This window comes from Benincasa hispida, chromosome 2 (assembly GCF_009727055.1).
Source record: "Benincasa hispida cultivar B227 chromosome 2, ASM972705v1, whole genome shotgun sequence".
Lineage (NCBI taxonomy): Eukaryota > Viridiplantae > Streptophyta > Magnoliopsida > Cucurbitales > Cucurbitaceae > Benincasa > Benincasa hispida.
This window is the reverse complement of record NC_052350.1, coordinates 53,617,062-53,642,715: the sequence shown is the minus strand read 5'-3', so window position 1 is coordinate 53,642,715 and position 25,654 is coordinate 53,617,062. Positions and strand designations below refer to the sequence as shown.

Genomic DNA, 25,654 nt, shown 5'->3' with positions numbered 1-25,654 from the left:
AGATCAGATCATTTGTAGCACTTTACAATAATTGTAACATCTACAAAGCAGGTTGTATTCAAAGTGTCTCCATCCATCTACTACAGACCATTTAGGTTATCACTTAAACATGATCCACATGTATGTCACTACATACATGTTTAAGTTTCATAAAATAACATTGGATCTTAGTTCATTGGATTGATTCAATGCAACCTAAACATTAATAAAAAAACCTCTTATTTTATTAGATATATAATTTGTCTTTACAAACTACAAGATACACTCGATTTAGGACATTAACTCCAGTATCATAGACTTTTTAAGTTACTATTTGAACATAATCCACTTGTATGTCAACCACATACTGTTCAACTTACATTAAATAATATTGGATTTTAGTTTATTGGATTTGAGTTATGCAAATAATAGATAACACTTTATTTATTTGAAAATAAAAATATTTTATTTATTCAATACTTGTTTATAAATTTACATACTACAAAATTTAAAACATAAATCCCAACAATGATGGGGTGTGTAATGGTTGGTGAAGAGAATTTGATGATCCATGAGCAGCATATAATGCAACACTCCAATCTAAATACAACCCACCAAATACATTAATTTACACAAATATTAACACTCCCCCTAACTTTAATCAAAATTTTGTTGTTTCTCTACTAATTTCCAATGTTTTACTTGGTTGGATTGACTTTAGAAAAAAAAAAATATTCAATTATATATCATAGTTTTTCTTGTTAATGTCATTACAGAATATTATATTGATACGTGTGCGTTTATTAATCTATTGAGTCGTCTTGTTCTTGACAATGCCACGGTTCAATATTTAGGGACATAATTGAAATTTTGAACGAAGTTTGTTTGTTAACCTTATTTAATAGCTTTCTTAATTAGTTGTAAGTTGTAACTAAATGACCATTATTTCTGCTAATTTATACATTTGGATTATTAATTGCTACTGAACTTGCTCTAATTAGAGATATAATTATTTCAAAATGAAGAAAAAAGTATCCATGTATTAATGGCTGATGCCTGAAATAATGGTCCCCCATATCTTTCTTCTTTATTTTTATACCCTTTTTTACTTATTGATTTGCAGAAAAAGTTGGATGTTCAGACTAAATCAGCATGGAAGAGAAGGGTGATGACATCAAGAAAGATATCACTGAAGTAATTATTTTCAATATTATTCTTGTTCTTGAATTTTCTTTTGCTGACTTGGACAATAATGTTTTTTTCCCCCTCTTTTGTTCTTCTGAGTATGATTGGGATTCTTTTGCAGTTAATAGGTAATACTCCAATGGTGTATCTAAATAAAGTGGCTGATGGTTGTTTTGCTCGTATTGCTGCTAAATTAGAGACAATGGAGCCATGTTCTAGCGTTAAAGACAGGTTTATATTAGAGTCCTTTTGTTATAAAAAATTAAGTCCTCGTATGGTAACACGTTTGTGGTTTTCGTTTTCAAAAAGAAAAAACTTCAACAAACAAATCAGAGAGTTTTTTTTTTGTATGGATCATTCATTGTACGTTCCGTTAATATTGAATGACCTGGAATTTGAATACAATGAATTAATATTAACTTTCTACTCACGTTACATATCACTTAGATCTCGCTCGCTAGTTTTTCTTCGTCTCTCTCGCTCGTGCTCCTTTCTCCCCTTGCACTTGCGCTTGCTTTCTTTCCCTGCCTCTCTAGCTCGCGCTTGTAGTCACCGGCCCTTGACCGTTCATCATCTGCTTTGATATTGATCGCTCATGCTTGCACTTCAAGCCACCAACCTCCGATGAAACCTTCATGCTCGTGCTTTTGGCCACCTTTAATTCCAACTATTTATTGCGAGTGTGAGGATCTAGAGGAGGAATGCGAGAATTTGCTTTATGCTTCCAGTGTTTGAAGGAAGGTCGGGGTAGCACAAGTGAGAGGATGGAGAAAGTAGCTAGCGCGATCTAAGTTATTTTGTGACGTAATCAAAATATTAGTTTTCATTGTTTTTAGAATTCAGATCATTCGACGTTAGCACGACCAAATTTGGATCCTTTGTACACAAATCCCCAAAATATAAGTATTATTAAAAGTTTTAAGATTATTTTTTTTGAGAAAACAGAGAATAAAGAACAAATTCGTTATGGAATAGAACCTAATATTAAACTTATGTGATTTTCCATTAGTGTATGCGAGGGGTTTTTGAGATATGAATTGTATGAGTTTTCGGTGTAGGACAGCGCATGGTTTGATTCAAGATGCAGAGGATAAGGGCCTGATTACACCAGGAAAGGTAGTAAAAAAAATGCTTCATTTCTTTCTTTATCATTTGAAAAGCTCCAAGTTTGTTTAGACAACTTTGTAAGCTTTGTCCTTAAATTCATACATAAACATATATAAACAAATCTGAATATACACAGAAAAATTAGACGTACAACACATTTGTAAACCATTTTTATTGTTATTTTCCTTTTTTCAACCCCCGCCTCCAACTTTTTGTTTTTTTACTTATGATTTATCTGTTAACTCTATATTTCGGTATGTTTTTAGATTCCATTACACAAACAAACACAAACCACATGGGTTGTTTTGGGGAAAAAAAATTTCAAACTCCAAAGGATAAATGAATCAACAATTGCAAACAGAGCAATTAGACTCAAAGTATTAGCAAATACAATACACTGCAAAAATAATTATAGATTTAGCAAAATTTAGATCTAGCCCTTGGAATCTATCAGTGATAACTGATCGAACATATTGTTTCTAGGAGTCTATTCTATTACCAATAGATTTTGCTATATTTACAATTCTATAAAAGTGTTGCTATACACTCATTTATTATCCCGAAAGTGCTACTCACTGCAATTACCCTAAAAATGAAACTTTTTAGAGTTTGAATGTATCATTATGGAAATTTTTACAATTTGACCGGTGTAAACTAAATTCTTGGATCTTTAATAACTAACATATATTATATGCTAGTTGATCTATGCTCGTTTTAATTTAGCAACTTAAATGGATAGAGTCGATTTCATATATTTGACACATATATACTTTTTGTGGTGGAAAAAGAGTGTGTTAATCGATATTACGAGCGGTAACTTGGGCATCGCGTTGGCAAGCATAGCAGCAGTGAAGGGCTATAAATTGATTGTAGTAATGCCAGCTTCATATAGTCTTGAAAGAAGAATTCTGCTTCTAGCTTTAGGAGCTGAGCTGCACATTACAGGCCCTACAACAGACCTTGGAAGACTTCAAAAGAAAGTTGAGGACATAATGAAAGTAACACCCAATAGCTATTTTCTTAAGCAATCTGAAAATCCAGCAAACTCAAAGGTTTGTTTATTTTTGTTTTGGGTTTTGATCTTAGAAAGATGATATGTAACTCTGTTTTTTAGTTATTTTTTCATTATTTTGTGTTTTTTAGATTCATTATGAAACTACTGGGCCAGAGATATGGAAAGATTCAGGAGGAAAAATTGATGCTTTGGTTATGGGGATTGGAACTGGAGGAACCATTACTGGTGTGGGGAGTTTTCTCAAGGAACAGAACCCTAACATTAAGGTCTCCGAAACAGAGCACGGATAACTATTTGACCTCGTTTGATAATCATATTAACCTATTTGATAACTATTTGTTTTTTAGTTTTTAGTTTGAGAAATTTTTATATATAGGAAAAATGTCAAATTATTTACCGAAATAGCAAACACCGATAGACTTCTATCAACATCTATCAGTGATAGACTTCTATTAGTTTCTATCACTAGTAGACATTGATAGACTTCTATCAACTTTTATCAAAGAATATTAGAATTTTGCTATTTTGTGTGAATAGTTTTCCTTATTTTTCTATTTTTGAAAATCTCCCTTTTAGTTTTTTAGAATTAAATCTATAAATACTTCGTCCACCTCTAAATTTCTTGCATTGTTATCTACTTTTTATTAATATTTTAAAAAATTAAGTTTAGTTTAAAAAAAAAAAAAAGAAGTAATTTTTAGAAACTTGTTTTTGTTTTTGGAATTTGGTTAAGAATTCAACTCTTGTAGTTAAAAAATATGCAAACCATTATAAAAAATTAAACAAAGTACTAAATGGTCCCAAATAGGGCCTGAAAATAGATTTTAAATACTTGTTTCCATTTTTCTACTTTGACTGAGAGTTAAGTATTTAGTTAAAAGATGAAAACCTTAGTAAATAAGTGGGGAGAATGCAAGCATAATTAACAAAATAAATAAATAAATAATAAAAAAAAATAAAAAATAAAAACAAAAATAAAAAATTAACTAGAGATAGATCAAATTGGGGCACAAAACGGGTTCCCGAATTGGGGATAGGGCTGAAACGGGAGGGTATCCCCGATCCACCCCAATTTTTTTTTTTATTATTTTTAATATATATATATATATGTATGTATGTATACACATATATATTGTGTATATTTATGTACATATATATATTCCAAACAGTAGTATCTTTTATTTTATTTATTTTTTTACTTTTTGTAATTTTATTTCATAATTTTTATATATATGTTTTTTTTCCAAACAGTAGCTAAAGATGTTGTTTCTTTTTTTTTTTTTTTCTTTTTTTTTTTTTTACTTTCTTTTAATTTTATTTCATAATTTTTATATATATGTTTTTTTTTTCAAATAGACGCTACTTATTTCTTTTATTTTTTTTAACTTTGTAATTTAATTAACTTTAATTTCTTATTAAATTTTAAATTAAGAAATGCTAAAATGTTTCTTTATTATTAATCTAAATAAATCAAACAATAATCTAGCTTGTTATCTTAAATATTTACAATTTCAAAATAAATAAAAAGATAATTAATTAATTTTAAATTAAAAAACAGAATTCTCCCCATGGGACTTGATCCCCGGATGGGGATTCTCCAACCTTGATCCCGACTCTCCAAAACGAGGAATGGGTGGGGAAGGGATTAAAAATCTTCACGGGGACGGAGATGAGGAGTGCATCCCCGATCTTGTCCCACTCCGTTGCCAACCCTAGTTGCCAAAGTGGTCTTTTTTTATGATTTCTAAAAATCAAGTTTATAAATACTATTTCTGCTTAAAAATTTCTTTTTTTTGTTCCCACTTTTTAAGAGTGTTTTCAAAAAATTGTTTTTGAAAATTTGGTTATAAATTCTAATGTTTCGAAAATCATTGTAAATAAGGGTGAAAAATAAGTACGATTTTCAAAACCAAATTATATGAGACTAGGCTTAGAGGAGGTCATTTGATAATGTTCTCCTTCCTTATTCCTATATTAAAAAACAAGAATAATATGAAGAACATCTGATTGATAATCCTAGCTCGAGATCAAGTAACATTTGTAAATTCGTAGGTTTATGCAGTGGAACCAGCAGAGAGTGCAGTGCTAAGTGGAGGACAACCTGGTGAGTTCCCATTTTAAACTTCTTTTCTTTTGGGTGCTCCAAAACATTCACATTTCACCTTTTGATTGAACTTAAATATCACGTTAATATTATTGAAATTTACATATTGATCGAGAATTCTATATTTTTTTTATATATTTATCGAGAACTCTATCTTACAACTCTTCGTACTCTAGACTCAAATTTCCTAAGTCAACCATATTAACACTAGACTTTAATAACTCAACTTAATGCCCAAATATCCCGTGACTTTGTGACAAAAAATGATAGAATTCAACCCAAATAATAAGTTGGGAGTTGGCATTATAATGGTTGATTCTAAATATTAAACATGAGATTTTTGTTCAACATAGCTTATGCTTAAACCTTGTATGTATCATCTCTAAGGTTGATAATTTGATCCTCGTCCACATTTGTTCGTTGAATTAATGAAGACAAACTAAAATATAATACTAATTAATTATTGGATAAAAAAATTGTTTGGATGTCATTTGACGTATGCAAGTGTAGTATTTGTTAAGATTTAACTATGAAAAAATTGTATGTATGACAATCTAACACAAAATAACAGTAAATCTAGCATCATCTAAAATATTTATAAATATACCATAATATTGAGTTGTTTCAATTAGTGATATCACTACTTGAGGTCTATCAATAATTACTCGTATATCATATCAATAAAATAATATAGTTTATAATATTGATATTTTCCTTTATTTACTATTAGACGATTGCTTGCATGTACATTTTCTTTTAGGTTTATTATAGATATACATTATCAATACAATTAAAATACTACATCAAATGGTATTTAACTTTTATTTTTATCTAGATTGTTGGCATACTCATTTGTTGTCTATTATTGATTACATAAAAGAAAAAGTATATTAGTAATCTTTGGATTTGTTATGTATCAATCATTATTTGCATGTTCTTTTACTATTAGGTATATTGTTAATTACTATATCAATAGAAAAAATATTGTAAAAATAATACTTAACTTAATTTTCTTACCATATTGTTGTTTGTATGCCTATTTGCTATTAAGAATATTGCTTATATATCTTATCAAAGGGAGGGTAAAGGTATATAAATGACATTGAACTTTCATTTTAAATAATAATTGACATGCTTATTTACTATTAATCTTATTTCTGATATATATATGTATGTATATGTATATGTGATTTAAAATTGTATATTAGTGATATTTGACTCTTTTTCTTTTAGTGTGATTCATTTTGTCTATCATAAAAAATAGTATATAAACGATAATTTAATATTAACAACAAGAAGTTGATAACGTATCACCCTTTATTTGTTTATTAGCAATAAATGTGTATCAATAATAGATATTTATTATTGATAGACATAGAAATGGCCTATATATATCAATAATAAACATGAAAATATTCTATCTATAATAAACCTAAAAATAGTTTAACACACATAACAATGGTTGCTAACATAATAAAAATAATATATCATTATTAAAAAGTAATCATTGATGAACATATTAATGATATATCAACAATAAACATAAAAGTAATTAGTTTTTGTAATAAACATAGAAACGGTCAATAGGGTGACAAAAGTTTATCTTGGATAGACTATAAAAATGATATACCAGTGATAGATCCAATTTTTAAAAAATCATTTTTGCAATCCATTACAATTATTCTTTTAATTATCATATTATTATAATATACTCAATAAGTCTTTGAGCGTTTGGAGCTTGAAATATAAAGTAAGAATGTCGTAGTCAAGTACGCGAATGCTATTTTATAGTTTCTTTGGAAGGAAAGAAATATTAGAATTTTCTTCAATAAGTACAATTCTTTTAGGGAAATTTTTAAAAATAGAAAAATAAGGAAAAATATTTATACAAATAACAAAATTTAATTATAGTTGTGATAGATATTGTTTTCAATGTCTATCTTCTATCAACGTCTATCAGTGATAAAAACTAATACAAGTCTATCAATGTCTTTCGGTGATAGAAACTGATAAAAATCTATCATACTATCAGTGATAGAAACTGATACAAGTCTATCATTTACAGAGATTGATAGAGGTCTATCAAGATCTATCAGTATTTTTTTTACTATTTCTATAAATAGTTTAACATTTTTTTCGATCTACAAATTTTTTTCATTCTTTTAATTATTTTTGTGATTTTGTACGATTCATGAATTTCTATTGGAGTATGGACAAGAAAATAAAGATTGCAAGAGCTCTATATACAATATTATACAATTATATAAGAAAATGAAAGTGATTCTCACGTTGAGAGAAATAATTATTAAATTATTATATTATATATGTCTTCGAGTTAAATTTATATTTTGTCTGCTATAGATTATTTGTTATAAAAGAAATAGGTGCATTTTTTAAAAAATATATATAATATTAATTAAAGAAAAATTGAATGGCATGGAACAAATAAATTTGAGAATTTAGGATGTGAGAAATACAATAAATACCACATCACTTTTAATTTACGAAGTGTTAAATTGTATGGTTATATGATTACGATACGCTCTTGTAATTTGTTGGGTTGATTATTTTGTTTAGGTTTACCTATTTATTTTTAAGTGTTCTAGTATATATATATAGCCTTATAGTTAGGGATGATCATCGGCCGGTCGGAGTCGGTTTTCCGACTAGACAAACCCCGAACCGACCAGGATCGGTTTAGAATATATCCAAACCGGTCCCGACCGTCGAATGAGCTAAAAAATGACTGGCCGAATGGTCGATCGATTTTTGTCGGGTCAGTTTTTTTTCTTTTCTTCTCTTTTTTTGGTTTTGCCTTTTTTCTTCCTTTAAAAGAAATTATATTTATTTATTAAAATAGACATGAAAATTACAATTATAAATTATAAATCGTTCATAATGTTTAGTTTTCTTCCTTATCAATCATGTTTAGTTTTCTTCCTTATCAATCATGTTTAGTTTTCTCTTTTAAATGGTGGTTGTGAGTCAAAATTCAATATACTATTTCACATTTTATTTTTTTTAAATACTTATGGAATAGAGCTAGTCTAGAGGTATTAAAAATAAGAAATGAGCGAATGATTTGATTTGACAACTTTTAATATTTAACCATTAACATGTACATTGTTTGAGATTGTATTACTGCTCGCTTCGCTTAATTGCTTATAGAATCTTTAATACATATTTCATATATATTTGAAAACAAATCTAATATGAGAGTCGAGAGTCACATGACATGTAGTCACACTCACATACAATATAATTGAAAACAAAACAAAACAAAACTAATATAATTGAAAACAAAACAAAACAAAACAAATATAATTGAAAACAAACTTTTAATACATACGTCACAAATAGAAATATCACATGACACATAGTCACACTCACATGATACATACAATACAATCAAACTAGAAAATAGAAATTACAACATAAAGTCCAATAAAACATAAAAGTCAATTGTCCAATACAACCCAATTACAATAAAATCAAATAATAAATGCTTAATCGTTAACGGACAACTTTGCAAAATCTGGAAGGTCTTGAATGTCTTTTTCATTGACCATAATTGCTCTAAATCCTATATAATTAAGATCAAGAAGAGAAAGACAACCTCATTAAGATTTTAATCTAACAAGTTACAATTTTGAGTACAAATGTGAGCCTCCATTGTTTTTGGAGCCAATGAACAATGTGATGAATCAACAACACGTCCTCCTATACTAAAAGCCGACTCATACGGTACAGTAGATACTGGAATTGCCAAAATATCTCTAGCCATACGACTAAGAACCTCAAACCGATGATTGTTCCTCTTCCACCATCAAAGTATGTCAAAATCACCTCCATTCTTAACATTCGCTTCTAACAAATAAATATCAATCGCTGACCCCTGTTCGAAAGGTGTAGTCTCATCGCCTTCAAAATCAAGATTAATTGTATCATAGACAAAGTCTTCACCCACCTTTTCTGTTGGATCACAATCACTCATGGTGTCCGTCTCCGAGGTTGGAATAATTGGTGTATTAGTAGAAGTACTACCACTCCCACTCCCACTCTGAGTATGAGTAATACTGTACTCATGAAAGAGACGTCTACAACATTGTTCCACTACATTTCCCATAGATTTGGCAACCTCTGGCCCAAAAAAATTTTTAAGACAAAAAGATACAAACCTTAACTTTTTTCGAGGATCTAGCACAATAGAAACATACAACAACAGATTATTTTTTTCATTGTTCCCCCAATACTTCTCAAATTTGGCCTTCATGCTATTGGCCATTCCAACTAGCATTGCATTTGCACTACCAGCATTCAAATGTATACAATTCTGAACTACTATAATCTGATGAAAAACCATATTCGAAGTGGTGTACAAAGACCTTGAAATTTTCAATGTCACATCATAAAAGACCTTTAAAAACCTAATCAACATTTTAGTATTTGTCCAATCTTCCTTATTTGGTGACAAATCGTGTCTATAAGAAGCATCTTCATCTCCTAATCTATCAAAAGCCTTTTCAAACTTCACAGCTGCGTCAAGCATCAAATATGTAGAGTTCCATCTAGTGGGAACATCAAGACACACATAACTCTTACAAGAAATTTTTTCAATTTCAATGCACTTTTTAAATTTCAAAAAAACGTGCAGGAGAAGATCTTATAAACCGTACAACTATCGAATGCTTTCAATGCAATCATTATGTTCCTTAAAAGCATCACATACTATGAGATTTAATATATGAGTACAACAACAAACATGCAAAAATTCTCCACCAAACAATAATCCCTTATTGAATCTTTTCAAAAGATAAGCAATGGTAGTATCATTCAAGCTTGCATTATCAACAGTCAAAGTCATTACCCTTTCAATGCCCCAATTCTTCAAATTCTTTTCGATGGTTTTACCAATAATATCGCCTTTATGATTCTCACTTGCACCTGTTCGCCGATCTACCTGGGTAAGATAACCTCCTCACCATCTCAATAACTATCATTGTTTTTCACTATCATGTCTTTAATTGAACTTGCATCCTATCATGAGACTTGTACTAACCCTCTTTAGAAGCAAGCAATGGATGGGGAACTTCAGGCTTTAGAGAAAATTCATATTTGGGAGTATGTTGAGTTACCTCCTAGAAAGAAACTTATCGGATGTAAGTGGATTTATAAAATCAATACTTGCTCTGATGGGTCCATTGAACGTTATAAAGCTCGTCTGATGGCCAAGGGATATTCTCAGGAGTATGGCATTGATTATGAGGAAACCTTCGCTCTAGTTGCTCGAATGACATCGTTCGAAGTCTGTTAACAGTAGTAGCTGCTAAATAGTGGCCTCTTCTTCAAATGGATGTTAAGAGTGCTTTCCTCAATGGCACACTGTCTGAAAAGTCTATATGCAGCCACCACCTAGTGTCTCTCCCTTGCCTAGGAAGGTTTGTCTTCTTCTTTGTGCATTGTACGGGCTAAAACAAGCTTTTCATGTCTGGTTTACAACCTTCAGTTCTTCCATCACCTAGCTTGTGTTTACTGCTAGCTCTCATGACTCTGCTCTCTTTACTCGTAAGACTTATCATAGTGTCGCTCTCCTTATTTTATATGTGGATAACATGATTATTACTGGTGATGATCCTTAGGTTATTTCGAATCTACGATGCTATTTAGGAGAACTCTTTGAGATGAAAGATTTGAGACCAGACACTTATTTTCTTGGCCTTCAGGTCTCATCATGCCCTGACAGATACTACTTGTCTCAAGTGAAACATGCATATGATCTTTTGGCCCGTTCTAATATCACTGATTCTGCAACAGCACCAACACCATTGGATTCAAATGTTTGTCTAGCCTCTTTTGATGGTTGTTCTCTCGAGAACGCAACCCTGTATAGACAACTTGGACATCCTTATCTATTTAAGAGTGACACGTCCAAACATTGCCTATGTGGTTCATGTTGTCAGTCAGTTCATGTCTACTCCTCGCACTATCCATTTCACTGTTATGTTTTGTATTCTGCGTTATATTAAAGGTACACTGGGGCATGGTCTTCAGTTCTCCTCTCAAACCCCATTGGTTCTCTCTAGGTATTCTAACACTGACTAGGCAGGCAAACCTATGGATAGACGATCCACCACAAGTTACTGTTTTTGTTTGGGTGATTCTCTCATCTCCTAGCGGAGAAGAAATAAACTGTTATTTCTCATTCCAAAACCGAATCAGAATGTTGTGCGCTTGCTGATGCAACTTCAGAGGTCTTATGGCTTCGTTGGCTTTTGGCTAACATGGAGGCTCCCTAGAACCCTGCCACTATTCTTCATTGTGACAATCACAGTGCTATTCATATCGCATATAATGATATTTTTCATGAACGGACAAAGCACATTGAGACTGACTGTCATTTTTTTCGGCACCATCTCTAGAGTTCCACCCTGCATCTTCAAGCCATATCTAGGATCGAGCAACCAGTAGCATCTTCACCAAATCCCTCTCTCCAATCTGCTTCAGTTAGATACTTTGCAAACTCAAGTTGGTCTCTACTCTACCACCTTAAGTTTGAGGGAGAATATTTAATTGTATGGTTATATGGTTACAATATGATCTTGTAATATGTTGGGTTGGTTATTTTGTTTAGGTTTACCTATTTATTTTTAGGTGTTCTTGTATATATATATAGCCTTGTAATTCACATTTATGATGTACACAGAAACAAATTTTAAAAATAGTAAGAACGAACGGGAGTTCAAAAAAGATATTAACTTTAACTGATTCATTAGCACTGAACACTCAAAGGGGTTAGAGTTTTTATGCAATCACATTTAACCCTCTTAAAAGCTATCTCAAACGCGACTTTAGTCATTTATTAAATGCTAAATAATATTTATAAATATTATCTGACCATTTTGATAAAAAGATTTTTTAAAAGGAATATTTGATAAAAAGATGTTTGTTCATTTTTCAAAATGTGCATTTAAATTTGGTTATTCATGTTGTTACCCATTTTTTGTGATTTACAGGCAAACATCTCATTCAAGGAATTGGGGGTGGCTCCATCCCTGGAGTTCTTGATGTGAATGTCTATGATGAAGTTATTCAGGTCAGTCTATGATCGAGATCCCTCAATCATTATATAATAATGTAGTATTTTAAGATTACTTGTTATGTTGTCATATGCCTTTCCATCCAAAAGTTAGTGTGGGGTCATATGATTATTTTTTTTTATTTTTTCTTTACCGTCGAAGTTATAATGCCTTAATCAGTTGAAAACTTGACATTGAGATAGATGCTTCTTTTTTTAAGAAAAAAAAAAATTCTAAGCCAACATCTAAAGTGGAATAAACTAATAATGATCTTCTTCGTCTTCCCTTTGACTCTTAACGTCAACTCAATCTCACACATCGATTATTTATTGGAATCGTTGGAAAGTAACTTGCAACAAATTATTTTATTTGTTGATGTCCAATGGTTATTTTCATTATCGCTTGAAAAAGTGAATTCTAAGAGGTAAAAGTGTACGTAGCTTCACACTTATATACTAATAGCTTGATAGGAGATCGAACGATCAACTTTTGGAAATGTAATAAATATCTTATCCACTAACCTATAATAGGATTGGAAACCCCTTCCATAACTAATATCCAGGGAATGCAATAACATCAGATAAGTCTTTGTCTTTTGCTTTTCATTCGCTTTACATATGCATGGAGGACAATAAATAAAAAATTTAAGAGGATTAGTGGTCAAAGTGTTTACTTTTTAATATCATTGTCAAGTGTGTGTGGCTTAGCCTTCCACATTATGCCTTAATTATTTAAGATATATAGGTAGTATAGGTGTATCTAACATAGAACATATAAGCCAGAACACAATGTTGTAATAAGATGAAGGAAAAATACTTCACTAATATCAAATTAACGAAGTATGCCTGAAGGAAAAAGACTTCACTAATATCAAATTAAGCAATTACAACATAGTACTTATATGTTGAATAACTCCTACAGAGACTCTCGTACACAAACTTTTAGTGTAACGAAGACTTAAGCTCCTCCTAAGTGTGAAACTCCCTCTCATTTATACTCACGATCTTTCCTTGTTTTGTAAGAAAAATATTTAAAACATGTAACTCAAGCTCCCTTAGAATCCCTCTCTTCAACTTAAGCTTCTCATTGAGATAAACTAGAGAACTCTCCAATACAAGAGTACAGTAAGGTTCTCAAAACTAATACAAAACTATAGATTTGGAAACAACTTAGTCTAATAATTGACTATTGCAAAGAAACCTCATACAGAGAGGAACACACAAAGCTTCTATGATAACATCTGGCAAATACAACTCCGCTAATAAAACTGCCTCAAACACAATACTATCTCAATGAATAAACAAAAGCGACAATCCTAACTAAGAAGGAACAAACAACTAAAAAAACCTTCTTCTTTTGGCAAGAGAACGAATATGGACCAAAATATTTTCTCCCACGGGAAGAAAACAATCTAGACCATAAGGCAGAACAATCATAAACAAGAAAAAGATTTACGGCAAATTCTGCAAAAGAAGGGACAACATGTTTGACATAGTCAAGGATAAGAGATGTATAATATAATGACCAACATCTAATATAGCATCACAAGTAGGCAACAAGATCACTACTAAAGAAATTGAATTACGTGATGTTTTTCTAATGTCAAGTAAAGGGTGTACCCGACACTTATAAAAGCGTCGAGTATTCGATTGTCAAGTATAATGTGATAACTTGATTCTGAAAAAAAAGTCGAGACAAATGTTTCTTGATATAAATTTCATGTCAAGAAAGATAATACACTTGATATTGGTGGCATGTCAAGTTTATTGATTATTGACATTGATTACGTATCATATATGATAACTCGACCTTTTTTTTATTTGTACTGTATATCTTTTTTTTTTTTCAAATTAAATGACCTAATTGGTATTCTCATTTCCTGTCTTGTATTCCAACAATACAATTACATCAACTAAATAAACATTATACATTTAAGATCTATCAACTCAATATATTCACTAAAAATTCTTTATGTTCAAATTACAACAATATTTCTCTTTCACATGTACGTGCACAAAATAAAATTTCAACTATTGTTTTTGTATACAAAATTCAACTTTCAACAAACACAAAAGTGACAAATTGTTTAATAAGTAACCTCTCAACAAAGTACATTATTTAATCTATACATTGAGTTTTGAAATCTAAAGATAGAGAACTAAGGGCTAGACAAGTCATGTCAAGTCAACCTGCAAAATAGAATAAATGGCGATAACATCAAATTTCAAAATATAGAAAGAAGTGTTAAGATACAACAATGACAAAAAGTCACGCAGAAAGAAAAATGTACATGATTGACTTATTTTATGCAATAAAAAAATATCATACTCGAAACTTAAAATATATTTGCAACTTAAAGCTAGGGACTTACTGGGATTTCATTCATTCTCTTTTGACTATGTCCAACCTAAGAAGGAACAATTACCTATCGCTATAAAAGGAAGGAAGATGGGAGAGATTTGAGAAAATATAATAAAGAGGAAGAAGATTATCAATAAATCAAGCATATGCTAAAATTTAAAATAGAAGAATGCAGAAAACTTTCCTCTAACTTTTACAACTTTCAAGCGAAAGCGACTTGATACTAGAGATGTCCAATTTTCCCATGAGGGCAAGGATTCCCCGATTAGACGGGGAATGGGGTAAAAAAATTCTCTGTGAGCTAAACAGAGACGGGGACGGGGAATCCCCCAGCCCCGACCCCGTTCCTCGTCTCTGCCCCGATTAGCTTTTACACATTTATTTAGTATAGTTATTTAATGTTATGTTGTTATTATTAATGAATATGTTTAAATTGAATGTTTAAATTTAGATTAAATATGTGAATAATTTGATTTATATTTATTTCTTTCTACTAAAAAAAATTAATTAACTTTTTTAGGCTAAAATTTGAGTAATTTATCTTTAAATTTAAATTGTGATCTAAAACTAACCATAATAAACAATTTAGTGATAAAGTTAATTATTTAATTAAAATTTTGCTCACATTAATGATTTAAATTAATTGGCTTTTACAAAAAAAAAAGTAACAAGAAAAATTCCCCGCGGAACCTGATCCCCACAATTCCCGTGGAGAATTTCACGGGATGGAAAATGAAATAGGGAACGGGGACGGGATAGGGAATGACCCCGCCCCGTGGACATCTTTACTTGACACAGTTGTAATGCCTCTATAAAGGTAATCAAAGTGCACCTTTAATAGAAAAAGAATAGGAATCAATGAGTAAGAGAATATTGGAAGCCCAATCTTATCTACAAGTAATAAAAAATTTCTATGCATGTAACATTCATTCCCACAATTAAGTAGTAGCACAACAAGTCTAAATTCAACATAATATGAAATATGTTAATCTTGCTAAAACTTAATTCAATACATAGAAATTTTACCAAATCATAATAACAAATGAGTTTCCAAGAGTTGAGAATATAATTCAAACACTTAAAATCAAATCAACTAAACTATAAATTCTCATGTAGTACTCTAAAAGCATTTTTCAAAACTAAGTGGCGAGCAACTTTTCATAGTAAAAATCATTAGAAATAGAATTTTTTAAATCAAATTATATAAAAATTTCGACAAAGTTTCCCCTAAAAATTTGATAAACCACACCTAGAAAAGGAAACTACACTTCCAAAATATTTGTTTAAAATCTACAACTAAGTGTGTCTTCACCACATACTCTTCAACAAAATCCAGATCACCAGATTAGAAACACATCAATAGAATCAAATAAGAGAAAACGTGCAAGTTTTCAAGTATATAACAGTAAATAAAACATCATCAATATCATCTTAAAAATCGATGATCATCCCTAAAGAAGAACATAAGGGGAAAAATTACAATTCATGAAGTTGTATGCATATTTGAATTGACATTAAAATAAATCATATTTCATCACTTCCCAATGCAAAATTTGCTAAAAGCTCAAAAAAGCTAAGAGAATCAAACTAGAAGTAAATGTAGGTAATTTTATTAAGCACAACTATATTTCCACAAAAAAAAAAAGGATAAAAATTGTATGGAGAATCCATTTGTTTATTGTAAAATTGAATCAATAGAAGACCCAAAATTGGTGAAGAAATAATAGAAACGATGATATGATACGAAATACAACAGAAAGCAAGTGAAGAAAAAGGCTTTTGAAATATGTGAAGAGTGTATATTTTTGTGTTGAATCATGAATGAGATGAGAAAAATTTAAATTCATAGTTCAATTCTATTTTTCATTGCCTTTGATTTTTTCAAGACGAGGAAATGCACTTAGAATATTATATGGCCTCAAATCTTGCCTCGTCAAAATTCCAATTACCGGCTGAACCTGCAATCAACAATGAATGAATTACATAGATTTCATGGAGTCATGAAGAACTTACTCCAGCTGCTTCATATTTGGGCAAAATTAACATCTCCATATGAAGCTAAAATTTTCTATAGAAGTAGCCCAAAGAAACAAAAACAGAAGAAATCAACACAAAATTAAAGCAAAATGAAGTACAAGGATGACAAAATTGACCCAAAAAAATCTCCATTATCGACTACATACTCTAGAAAAAAGGTAAAACACATAGTAACAGAAAGTAAAAAAAAAAATAATAATAATAAATAAATAATCGTGAAGAACAAAATCAATGGGGTAAAGTAAGAAATGATGCAAAATTTCACAAATGCAGAGAAAAAAAAAACCAAAAGGGATGAAAAAGGAGCAACGAATTTACCTTATCCTCCATAAAAAATCTCTTCACCATTGACATCCACTTCAAGATTGCAACAGATTTCCATTGCCCAAAACAAAGAAAACCTCAACAGTACCCCTAAAAAACTTAAAACAAAAAATGGGTCATTTTGGATTTGGTTTTGTTGTACCCCAAAAAGAGGAGTTAAGAAGATGAAGAAGAAGAACAGTGTGCGTTTATTCTGAAAAAAAAGAAGAAGACAAGCAGTAGAAGAAAATGGGGTACAACTTCAAAGCAAAATGATTCTAAAACTGAGATATATGATCAAAAAGATTCTCAAAGCCGCTGGAAGAAACAAATAGTAGATTCTCAAAGTCGTTGATCTGTAGATGCCGACAAGGAAGTTAGACGAGAGCAACGTGGAGACATTGAGAAGAGCCGTCGAAGGAAGGTTTTTGGTGTGGTTTCCATGGTTTGAGGGCGGCTCCCCCAACTTACAGTTTTTATAATAATGGATCTTTCTTTTATATGATCTGATAGAAATGCGTTTGGGTGTGTTTCAGGTCACAAGTGAGGAAGCAATTGAAACTGCAAGGCTTGTTGCACTGAAAGAAGGCCTCCTTGTATGTTACTCAATCTATGAGGACATTATTTTAGGTATTTTTGTGAAAATATAGGTTCTTTTCTTTGTGGCTTGAAGTTTATTGGCTCTTTTTTCCTTTTATAGGTGGGAATTTCATCAGGTGCAATAGCAGCTGCTGCAATTAAGGTTGCAAAGAGGCCAGAGAGTGAAGGCAAACTCATAGTGGTAAGCCATATTTTACTTTCATTGCCAAATAAATAAATCTAGGTTTAGAAACAGTTTTTGGACAACGCCCAGTTATTTAGTTTGAAATTGTTTAATATGAGCAGTTAAACAATTAATTTGCATATGAGAGGCAGAGTTGTTAATCTGGAATTCTAAAATTTGTGTCGTTTATCTTTCTAACTTTTTTTTTTTTTTTTTTTTCCTTTTTGTGTATACTATACCATTAGAGCTATATTTTAATCAATTTTTCAATAATAATAACAAATTTGATTTCGAACTTTCCTACATTATTTGTTGTACATTTAGAAAATTTTCTTAATACGAGATCAATTCTAGCTAGATGGCTTGAATTAAATTTGAGTTCTTTTTTTTCAAAAAAATAAAAAGATCCAAAATTAATTCAAGTGAATGTTAGATCTTTTGATTTAAACTTGACCAACTTATAGATTATAACTTGAATAAAAAATTTTAATTTGATAAGATTCTCAAATTTATAAGTTTGTTTATAACTCTATTTTTAGTATTAATCTTTTTTCCAGTGGAGTTATTAGAAACGAAGGAGGGAGGGGAAGGGTGAGAAATAAGAAGATGAAGTTCCTCATAAATATACAGACTAATAATGAACAAACAACTTAAAATTGACACTATTGAAGTTGATGGAGTGGAGTTAATTAATAATGTGTGGGTCGATCAGTGAACTGAACTGGTAATTTCAACCAACTCAACTAAGTTGAATTGGTTGGCCAAACACCCTTTAATTAATTCCAAAATTTCCATAATAATATAACAATTTTAATATGTAACATTTTAATTTTACCATAAAAATCTTGTCAATATTAAGTTGCTACTTTTTATTATGTCATGACTTAGTTTGATTGTAGTTTATAAGCATGTTTGACCCTTAATCATTTTATTGATCTACAAATATGCAAAAAGTTATATTTCATCTCCATGAGATCTTTCACTGTAAGGGCCAAATTGTTATAAATATTATATTACAAAAAATAATTAAATTAGTACAAAATTGAAATCATTGCTAACTAAAATAAAACTAAATTGTTATTTTTATGAAAACTTAAAAACTGAAAATGTTTTGTTACCTAAAATGTAAAGTACAAGATGTAAAACATATACTTGAGGATGAAATATGTTTGATTTGATGGTTCATTTGTAGGTCATCTTTCCAAGTTGTGGTGACCGATATCTATCTACGAAACTTTTTGATTCCATCAGGCATGAAGCAGAAAACATGACTTATCTATGAATTGATGGTTCAATATTTTCACAAGTTCTCTTCTCAAATCAATCTTAGAATTGGAAGTCACTCTTTCAATAGTATTTGGTTGATCAAAAGTGATGATATGAAAGATATCCTACAATTATTAGCAAATTTGGTTACAAGAATGGAGCAATATAATGTGGGTTTATGTGGTTTTGGATTTCAAATACTAGCAAGTTTAGTTGATATAGTAATTTTGAGATTTAAAAGAACAAGAACGGATATGAATTATATATATATATATATATCAATTAATACTGAGCTGTATTCACTTTAATTAGCATGAACTATTGAAATATTGATACTTAGAATGGTTGGAATAATTTCTTTCTATATAATATAAATTTTTATTTGAGTGTTAATTAACTTGTTTTCAAATCAAACAATGTTTGACTATTAGCTTTCCAATGAAAGCACCCTACAACAAAATGACTTTCTATGGTGAAATTATTAATTAAGAGGGGAGAGAAAAAAATTTGTTATAAATACTAAAAAGGCAAAAACACGCTAATTTTTCGTATTTATGAATATTTATGATAGTTTTTAAGTCATATCCATGACTATTATTAATTGTCATTAAATTTAAATGTTAACTTTTTTTTTTATTTAAAATAATAAATTTATATTTTTTTGAAAAATTATTTCAAATGGTAAAATTGTTGAAAATATTTATAAGATATAACAAAATATTTAAAACTGTTGAAGTCTATCAATATCTATCACGTCTATAATTGATAGTTCTAAAATTTTGCTATATTTTGGTTCAATTTTCTATATTTAAAAATAATTTTTTTTTCTAATAACAACAACCATAAGTCCTAAATCTCCATCTCTCTCCCTATTACCGTATTTTAGTCTTCCCATTTTTTCTACTCTGATGACCTATGCTTTGGTAAAACGTGCAATGACAATGGCGAAAACTCTCCTCTTGCGCAAACCTCTAGCACACTACGAGATCCACAATGACAGGTAAAGCAACGGTGAGTTCTTGCATCTTCTTCGGCTCTGCCTACAATGAACTCAAACAAATGAAGCTCTCCAGTGTTAGATATGTTATATGAGGACTTTTCCCACCTTCGATGCGACCTGTAGCCTGTAACAACATTTTTCAATGTAGAACGACATGTCATCCACCGGTTGTGACCATGAGAGGTGCTTGTAGACTCACTTCCGTGAGAAGCATGATGTGTGGAGATTTTTTATGACCTTGTATGTGACCGATTTAATTTCAATAATCAACTGCAATGTTTTCATCACTTTCGTTAAGTATACAATGATTTTCCTCATCCCTTCTAGTAGGGGTAAGCATGGCAGATCGAAAAACCGAGCCGAGTGAAACTAAGTCGGTTGGTCGAAATATAATGGATAGACGACCAGTGTCAATTTAATAAAATCGCAAAACCAATTATAGTTGGTCGGCTGGAGTGGGTTGGTCAAGAACCGATCAATCGACCGAAATATATATTATGAAACGTGCATAATTTTCTTCTTTTCTTTAAGGTTCACTCTTCAGTCTTCACGCATCGACATCGCAGCCTCCCCTCTTTGCTTCCTTAGTTCATCAATCGTATATTCGTGGCTCGTTCTACCTCTAGCTCCCACTCCGATGCTCTAACTAGCCTCCCTTCCTTACTTCATCAGTCTGTCAATCGTCTACTCGTGGCTCGTGCTACCTTCAACTCCTACTCCGACACCTTCAGCTCCCACTCTAGCACTCAGCCTCCCCTCTTTGCTTTCTCATTCCGTTAATCATCTACTCGTGGCTCGTGCTACCTCCTACTTTTACTCCGGTCCTTACTGCTTATTTTACAATCTAGGGTTCCTACTGCTGCCATTCCAGTCTTTAGATTTTTTTTTGGCGTGCTTATTTTCTTTTAAATGTTTGGTTTGAATTTTGATGTTTTGGCTTGTGGAATTTTATTTGAATTTTCTTATTCTATATATTTATGTTCTTATTTGAACCTCCCTAGTCCCTACAGCTTGTCCTTATTAACAAAATCTCATATCATATTACATAAAATATGAGGGCATCTTTGCAATTTTCCCCTACAAAATCATTTTCACGTGCTCAATCATTTCTATAAATGATCTCTGTTGCTGCCTTGTTGGTGCTCTGTTGAGGCAAATCCACATCGTTGGGTCTTCATCTTTTAGCGCTTGATGCATATAGATTCCGATACTTTAATTTTGATTATTAGCGTTTTGATTGTATAGACTTAAAATGAATTCAATAGATATGGAGTTTGATGGAACTGATTCTTCAAAAAAAGTACAAGATGCAAATCATCGATGTTGATTTAGATGAGACATCAATGTCCCAAATCCACCAAAAAGAAGGAAGAATGTGAAACAATCCATGGTTTTGGATCATTTTGAGAGGCTAAAAGGTGATCCTAAAGACTCTCATGCTCAATGTAAATATTGTGAAATTATCAATGCATGTCATTCTAAACGTAATGGTACTGGGACTATGAAGAATCATTTGGAAAATTGTAAAAAATACTCTTATCGAAAAAAGAGATATTCAACCCAAAAGACATTAACTTTCAAACCTAAAGACAAAGACAATGTTGGGGATAATACTTCACAACTTATATGTGAGTCATAGAGTTTAGAGAGTTGTCGGGAAGTTTTGGCTGAAATGGTAATTGTAGACGAATTGCGCCATGTGCAAGTCAACCTAGATTTGTTGTTCCGTCTCGATTTACTGTGGCTAGAAATGTACTTAAGTTGTATGTTAATGAGAAAAAGCATTTGAAAGACATGTTTGTGAAGAAAAAGTATAAAGTCTCTCTCACTACTGATTATTGGACCTTGGGACAGAATATAAATTACATGGTACTAACTGCCCATTTCATAGATTTTGGTTGGAGATTACATAAAAAGATATTTAGTTTTTTTTTTCTGGTTGAGAATCATAAAAGTGATACTATTGGTAAAACAATTGAAAATAACTTGAATGATTGGGCCATTGAAATGGTTATGACTTTGACGGTTGATAATGCAAGTTCAAATGGCACTGCGATTGCTTATCTTATGAAGAGATTCAGTAAAGGATTATTGTTTGATGGGGAATTTCTGCATGTTCATTGTTGTACTCTGATGCTTTTAAGGAACATAATGATTGCATTAATAGGATTCGATATGCTGTACGATTTATAAGATCTTCTCCTGCACGTTTTTCGAAATTTAAAAAGTGTATTGAAATCGAAAAAATTTATTGTAAGAATTATGTGTGTCTTAATGTCCCCACTTGATGGAACTCCACATATATGATACTTGAGGCAACTGTTAAGTATAAAAAATACTTTTGATAGATTAAAAGATGAGCATGCTTCTTATAGACACAATTTGTCACCAAATAAAGAAGATTGGACAAATGCTAAGATGTTGATTAGGTTTTTAAAGGTCTTTTATGATGTGACGGCTTTTTGTACACCATTTCGAATATGATTTTTCATCAGATTACAGTTGTTCAGAATTGTATACATTTGAATGCTGGTAGTGCAAATGCAATGCTAGTTGGAATGACCAATAGCATGAAGGCCAAATTTGAGAATTATTGGAGGAACAATGAAAAAAATAATCTATTGTTGTATGTAGCTATTATGTTGGATCCTTGAAAAAAGCTAAGGTTTATATCTTTTTGTCTTAATTTTTTTTTTGGACCAGAGGTCACCAAATCTATGGGAAATATAGTGGAGAAATGTTGTAGACGTCTCTTTCATGAGTATATTAGTACTCGAAGTGGTAATGGGCCTAGTGGTAATAGTACTACTAATAATACACTAATTGTCTCAGTCAGCTTCAGATACCATTATTGATTGTGATCCAAAATAAAAAGATGGGTGAAGACTTTGTCTATGATACAATTGATATTGATTTCGAAGGTGATTAGACTACATCTTTCAAACAGGGGCCAGAGATTGATATTTATTTGTTGGAAGTCAATGTTAAGAATGAAGGTGATTTTGACATACTCCAGTGGTGGAAGATAAACAATCATCGGTTTGAGGTTCTTAATTGTATGATTAGAGATATTTTGGCAATTCCAGTATCTACTGTAGTGTCTGAGTCGGCTTTTAGTATAGGAGGACATATTATTGATTCATCACGTTGTTCATTGGCTCCGAACATAGTGAAGGCTCTCATCTGTACTCAAAGTTGGCTAAATTATGATTCAATAGATCTTGGAGTTCAACATGAATTGGAAGAGGCTTCATTATTTGAAGAAAGTATTTATTCAATTGTTTAACTTTAAATTTTAATTAGTATTTTGTAGTTGTAACTTGTAAGTTTAAAATCTTAATTATTTGAAAATAAAATTTGAAGAAGTTCATCAATTCAACCAAGAAACCTCTTTTAAACTATAATATTATCCTAACAAATTTTGAAACTTCTATATAATTAGAGCAAATATCAATTTATATCCTTGAATTCTAGGGTTGTATCAATTTAAATTACAAATTAATAATTGTATCAACCTTAAATTTTCGTAAGTGTATTAATTTGAACCCTCCATTATGTTTTATATGGATAAACATCATGTGAGACTTATAATTTTATCAATTAAATCTCTAAACTTACATGCAATCAATTTAGACTCTCAATCAAGATTTATTTGTGGTTCATTTAAATTATAAACGTCAAATTTGTGAAATCGACATTTTTAGAATTCTACACATGTAAAGGAATTTATGCATTGCTAATTTTCAAATGGAGTCTTAATAAAGGTTCTAAATCGATCCACTTAAATTATTTATAAATTTAATTGGAAAAAAGTTAAATGTTTTCCGTAATATTTTTTAAACTAAATTTGATGGAATGTATAAATTGATAAACTTATGAAAATTTAGGGTTTAAATTGATATGCTTATAAAAATTCGGTGTTTAAATCGATATAATTATTAATTTTGGATTTAAATTGATACACCAAGTTTAAGGTTTAAATTGATACAACCTAAAATTGAAGGTGTGAATTGATATTTTAAATAGATTTAAAACTTAGACTACTTTGAAAAAAAAAAAAAAACTCCAATTCAAGATGGAGATTTTTTTTCCAACGAAGATGGAGAAATAATAAGAAGAGAAAATATTAAATGAGATAAAATCATTAACAAAAATAATAAGGGCAAATAACTCAGCCATGCTAAAAATTATAAAATCTCACAAAAATCAGCCTTTTTTATTTTTTATTTTTCTTTTTTTGAGAAAGCACAAACATTTTGTGAATAGCCATTAGCATTAGCCACTTTGGCACAATTGATATTTGTCCCACATCGGATAGTTTTAAGAAGGCAGGTGGAAGGAAGGGCTATAAAAACAATGCCAGCGGCCCTTTTTAACATACTTACCTGGACGGGGTCAATGGGCGATCAGCGAGGCCTATGGCCTAGGCTGGTGACCTCCATTGCACTTACCGGAGGGGTGCCCGCCTAAGGTCTGCCCAAAGTGGCAGAGCCTACGTCATAATTTGTGGTAGTGGGGGCCTGCGTTCGCGCGGCCCCTTCCCAATTCCTTAGTTTGTAAATGTCTTCCTCTTGTTTCCAGGTATTTACTCTTCCTTTACTGTAAGTCTAGGAATTTCATCTTTACATTTTAAAACTATAGCGCTTCCGTAGCTTTGAAATTGTGGAGATGGGTTATTCACTTCCAATTTAGCGATGTTTGATAGTTAGTTGACTCGACCCTTCGAAAAATCTAAATGCTGCCGTACTTTTTGTTCACCATCTGTTTGAAGATTGAAGCTTACTTTTTGTTCATCTGTTTGAGATTTAAGCTTACCTTTTGTTCATCTGGTTTAGATTAAGACTCAATGCTTTCCAATGTGGGGGGGTTTTGTTAGTTTTGACTGGAGAGGAACGTCACTTTTGAACTTATCCAACAAAATAACAAAAAATTGGAATTGGAAATTTAGATGAAGAGTGAAGAGATTTTTGTTATTTTGTGATGGGTGAGACCCAACACGATAATGCATTCAGGCGGTGGTGACGTAAGTTCAGTTTTCATTTGTTTTCTGGGATCGTCATTCTGCATTGATGTCATGTTTTTTGAATGTGCTTTTCAGATTTCTGGTAATTTGAAGGATATCTGTATATTGTATTGTATTTTCAGATTGTGATGGATGACAGAAGAAATTCTCCATAATGAACCCTCAAATGGAAAGCAAGTTCTTATATCTTCAATAATGTTATGTCTCAAGTTCATGTTTATTTCCTGTCTGACCTTATGAGGTGCTTACCCATGTTTACTTCCAGCCTTCCGTTTAAAGATGGTTTTTCTCTAGCCTTTCATTTTGTCTGATGTATTTTCTTGTTCGTTGGACTAGAGTGCCTTTATTGGATGTTTTGAGAGTGGTGTTTGTGAAAGAAATCATGTACTACTCTGTTGAAATCTTTTAAAAGCAAAAATCAAAAGCATTTCCAAA

General features: G+C 31.0%; 1 protein-coding gene, 1 long non-coding RNA gene and 1 other non-coding gene across 5 annotated transcripts; all 3 read left to right on the top strand.

The window, feature by feature from the left end:
• Positions 1 to 1,003: 1,003 nt before the first annotated feature.
• LOC120070915 (cysteine synthase-like) lies at positions 1,004 to 19,463 on the top strand. Of its 3 annotated transcripts, none has more exons than XM_039022821.1 (10): positions 1,008 to 1,173; positions 1,286 to 1,395; positions 2,223 to 2,280; positions 3,060 to 3,323; positions 3,415 to 3,552; positions 5,339 to 5,390; positions 12,404 to 12,483; positions 17,704 to 17,797; positions 17,868 to 17,948; positions 19,123 to 19,463. In XM_039022821.1, the coding sequence occupies exons 1-9, from the start codon at positions 1,132 to 1,134 to the stop codon at positions 17,906 to 17,908; spliced, it is 879 nt and encodes a 292-aa protein (XP_038878749.1). In that variant the 5' UTR covers positions 1,008 to 1,131; the 3' UTR covers positions 17,909 to 17,948; positions 19,123 to 19,463. The 3 variants fall into 3 exon arrangements, with proteins under 3 accessions (XP_038878750.1, XP_038878749.1, XP_038878748.1); XM_039022820.1 differs by having other exon boundaries at positions 1,009 to 1,173; positions 17,704 to 17,763; XM_039022822.1 differs by lacking the exon at positions 3,415 to 3,552 and having other exon boundaries at positions 1,004 to 1,173; positions 17,704 to 17,763.
• Positions 19,464 to 24,573: 5,110 nt separating this feature from the next.
• LOC120072388 lies at positions 24,574 to 24,737 on the top strand. Its single transcript, XR_005480450.1, has one exon. It is a non-coding gene; the product is annotated as a U1 spliceosomal RNA (small nuclear RNA).
• Positions 24,588 to 25,654, top strand: LOC120070622. Its single transcript, XR_005479998.1, has 2 exons — positions 24,588 to 24,777; positions 25,342 to 25,654. It is a non-coding gene; the product is annotated as an uncharacterized LOC120070622 (long non-coding RNA).

Excerpts from the sequence above, each read along its gene's own strand:
- LOC120070915 (XM_039022820.1), top strand. The coding sequence starts at position 1,132 with ATGGAAGAGAAGGGTGATGACATCAAGAAAGATATCACTGAA. Across the intron at positions 12,484-17,703 it reads TCTATGATGAAGTTATTCAG|GTCACAAGTGAGGAAGCAAT; the intron begins GTCAGTCTATGA and ends GGTGTGTTTCAG. Across the intron at positions 17,949-19,122 it reads GTGAAGGCAAACTCATAGTG|GTCATCTTTCCAAGTTGTGG; the intron begins GTAAGCCATATT and ends GTTCATTTGTAG.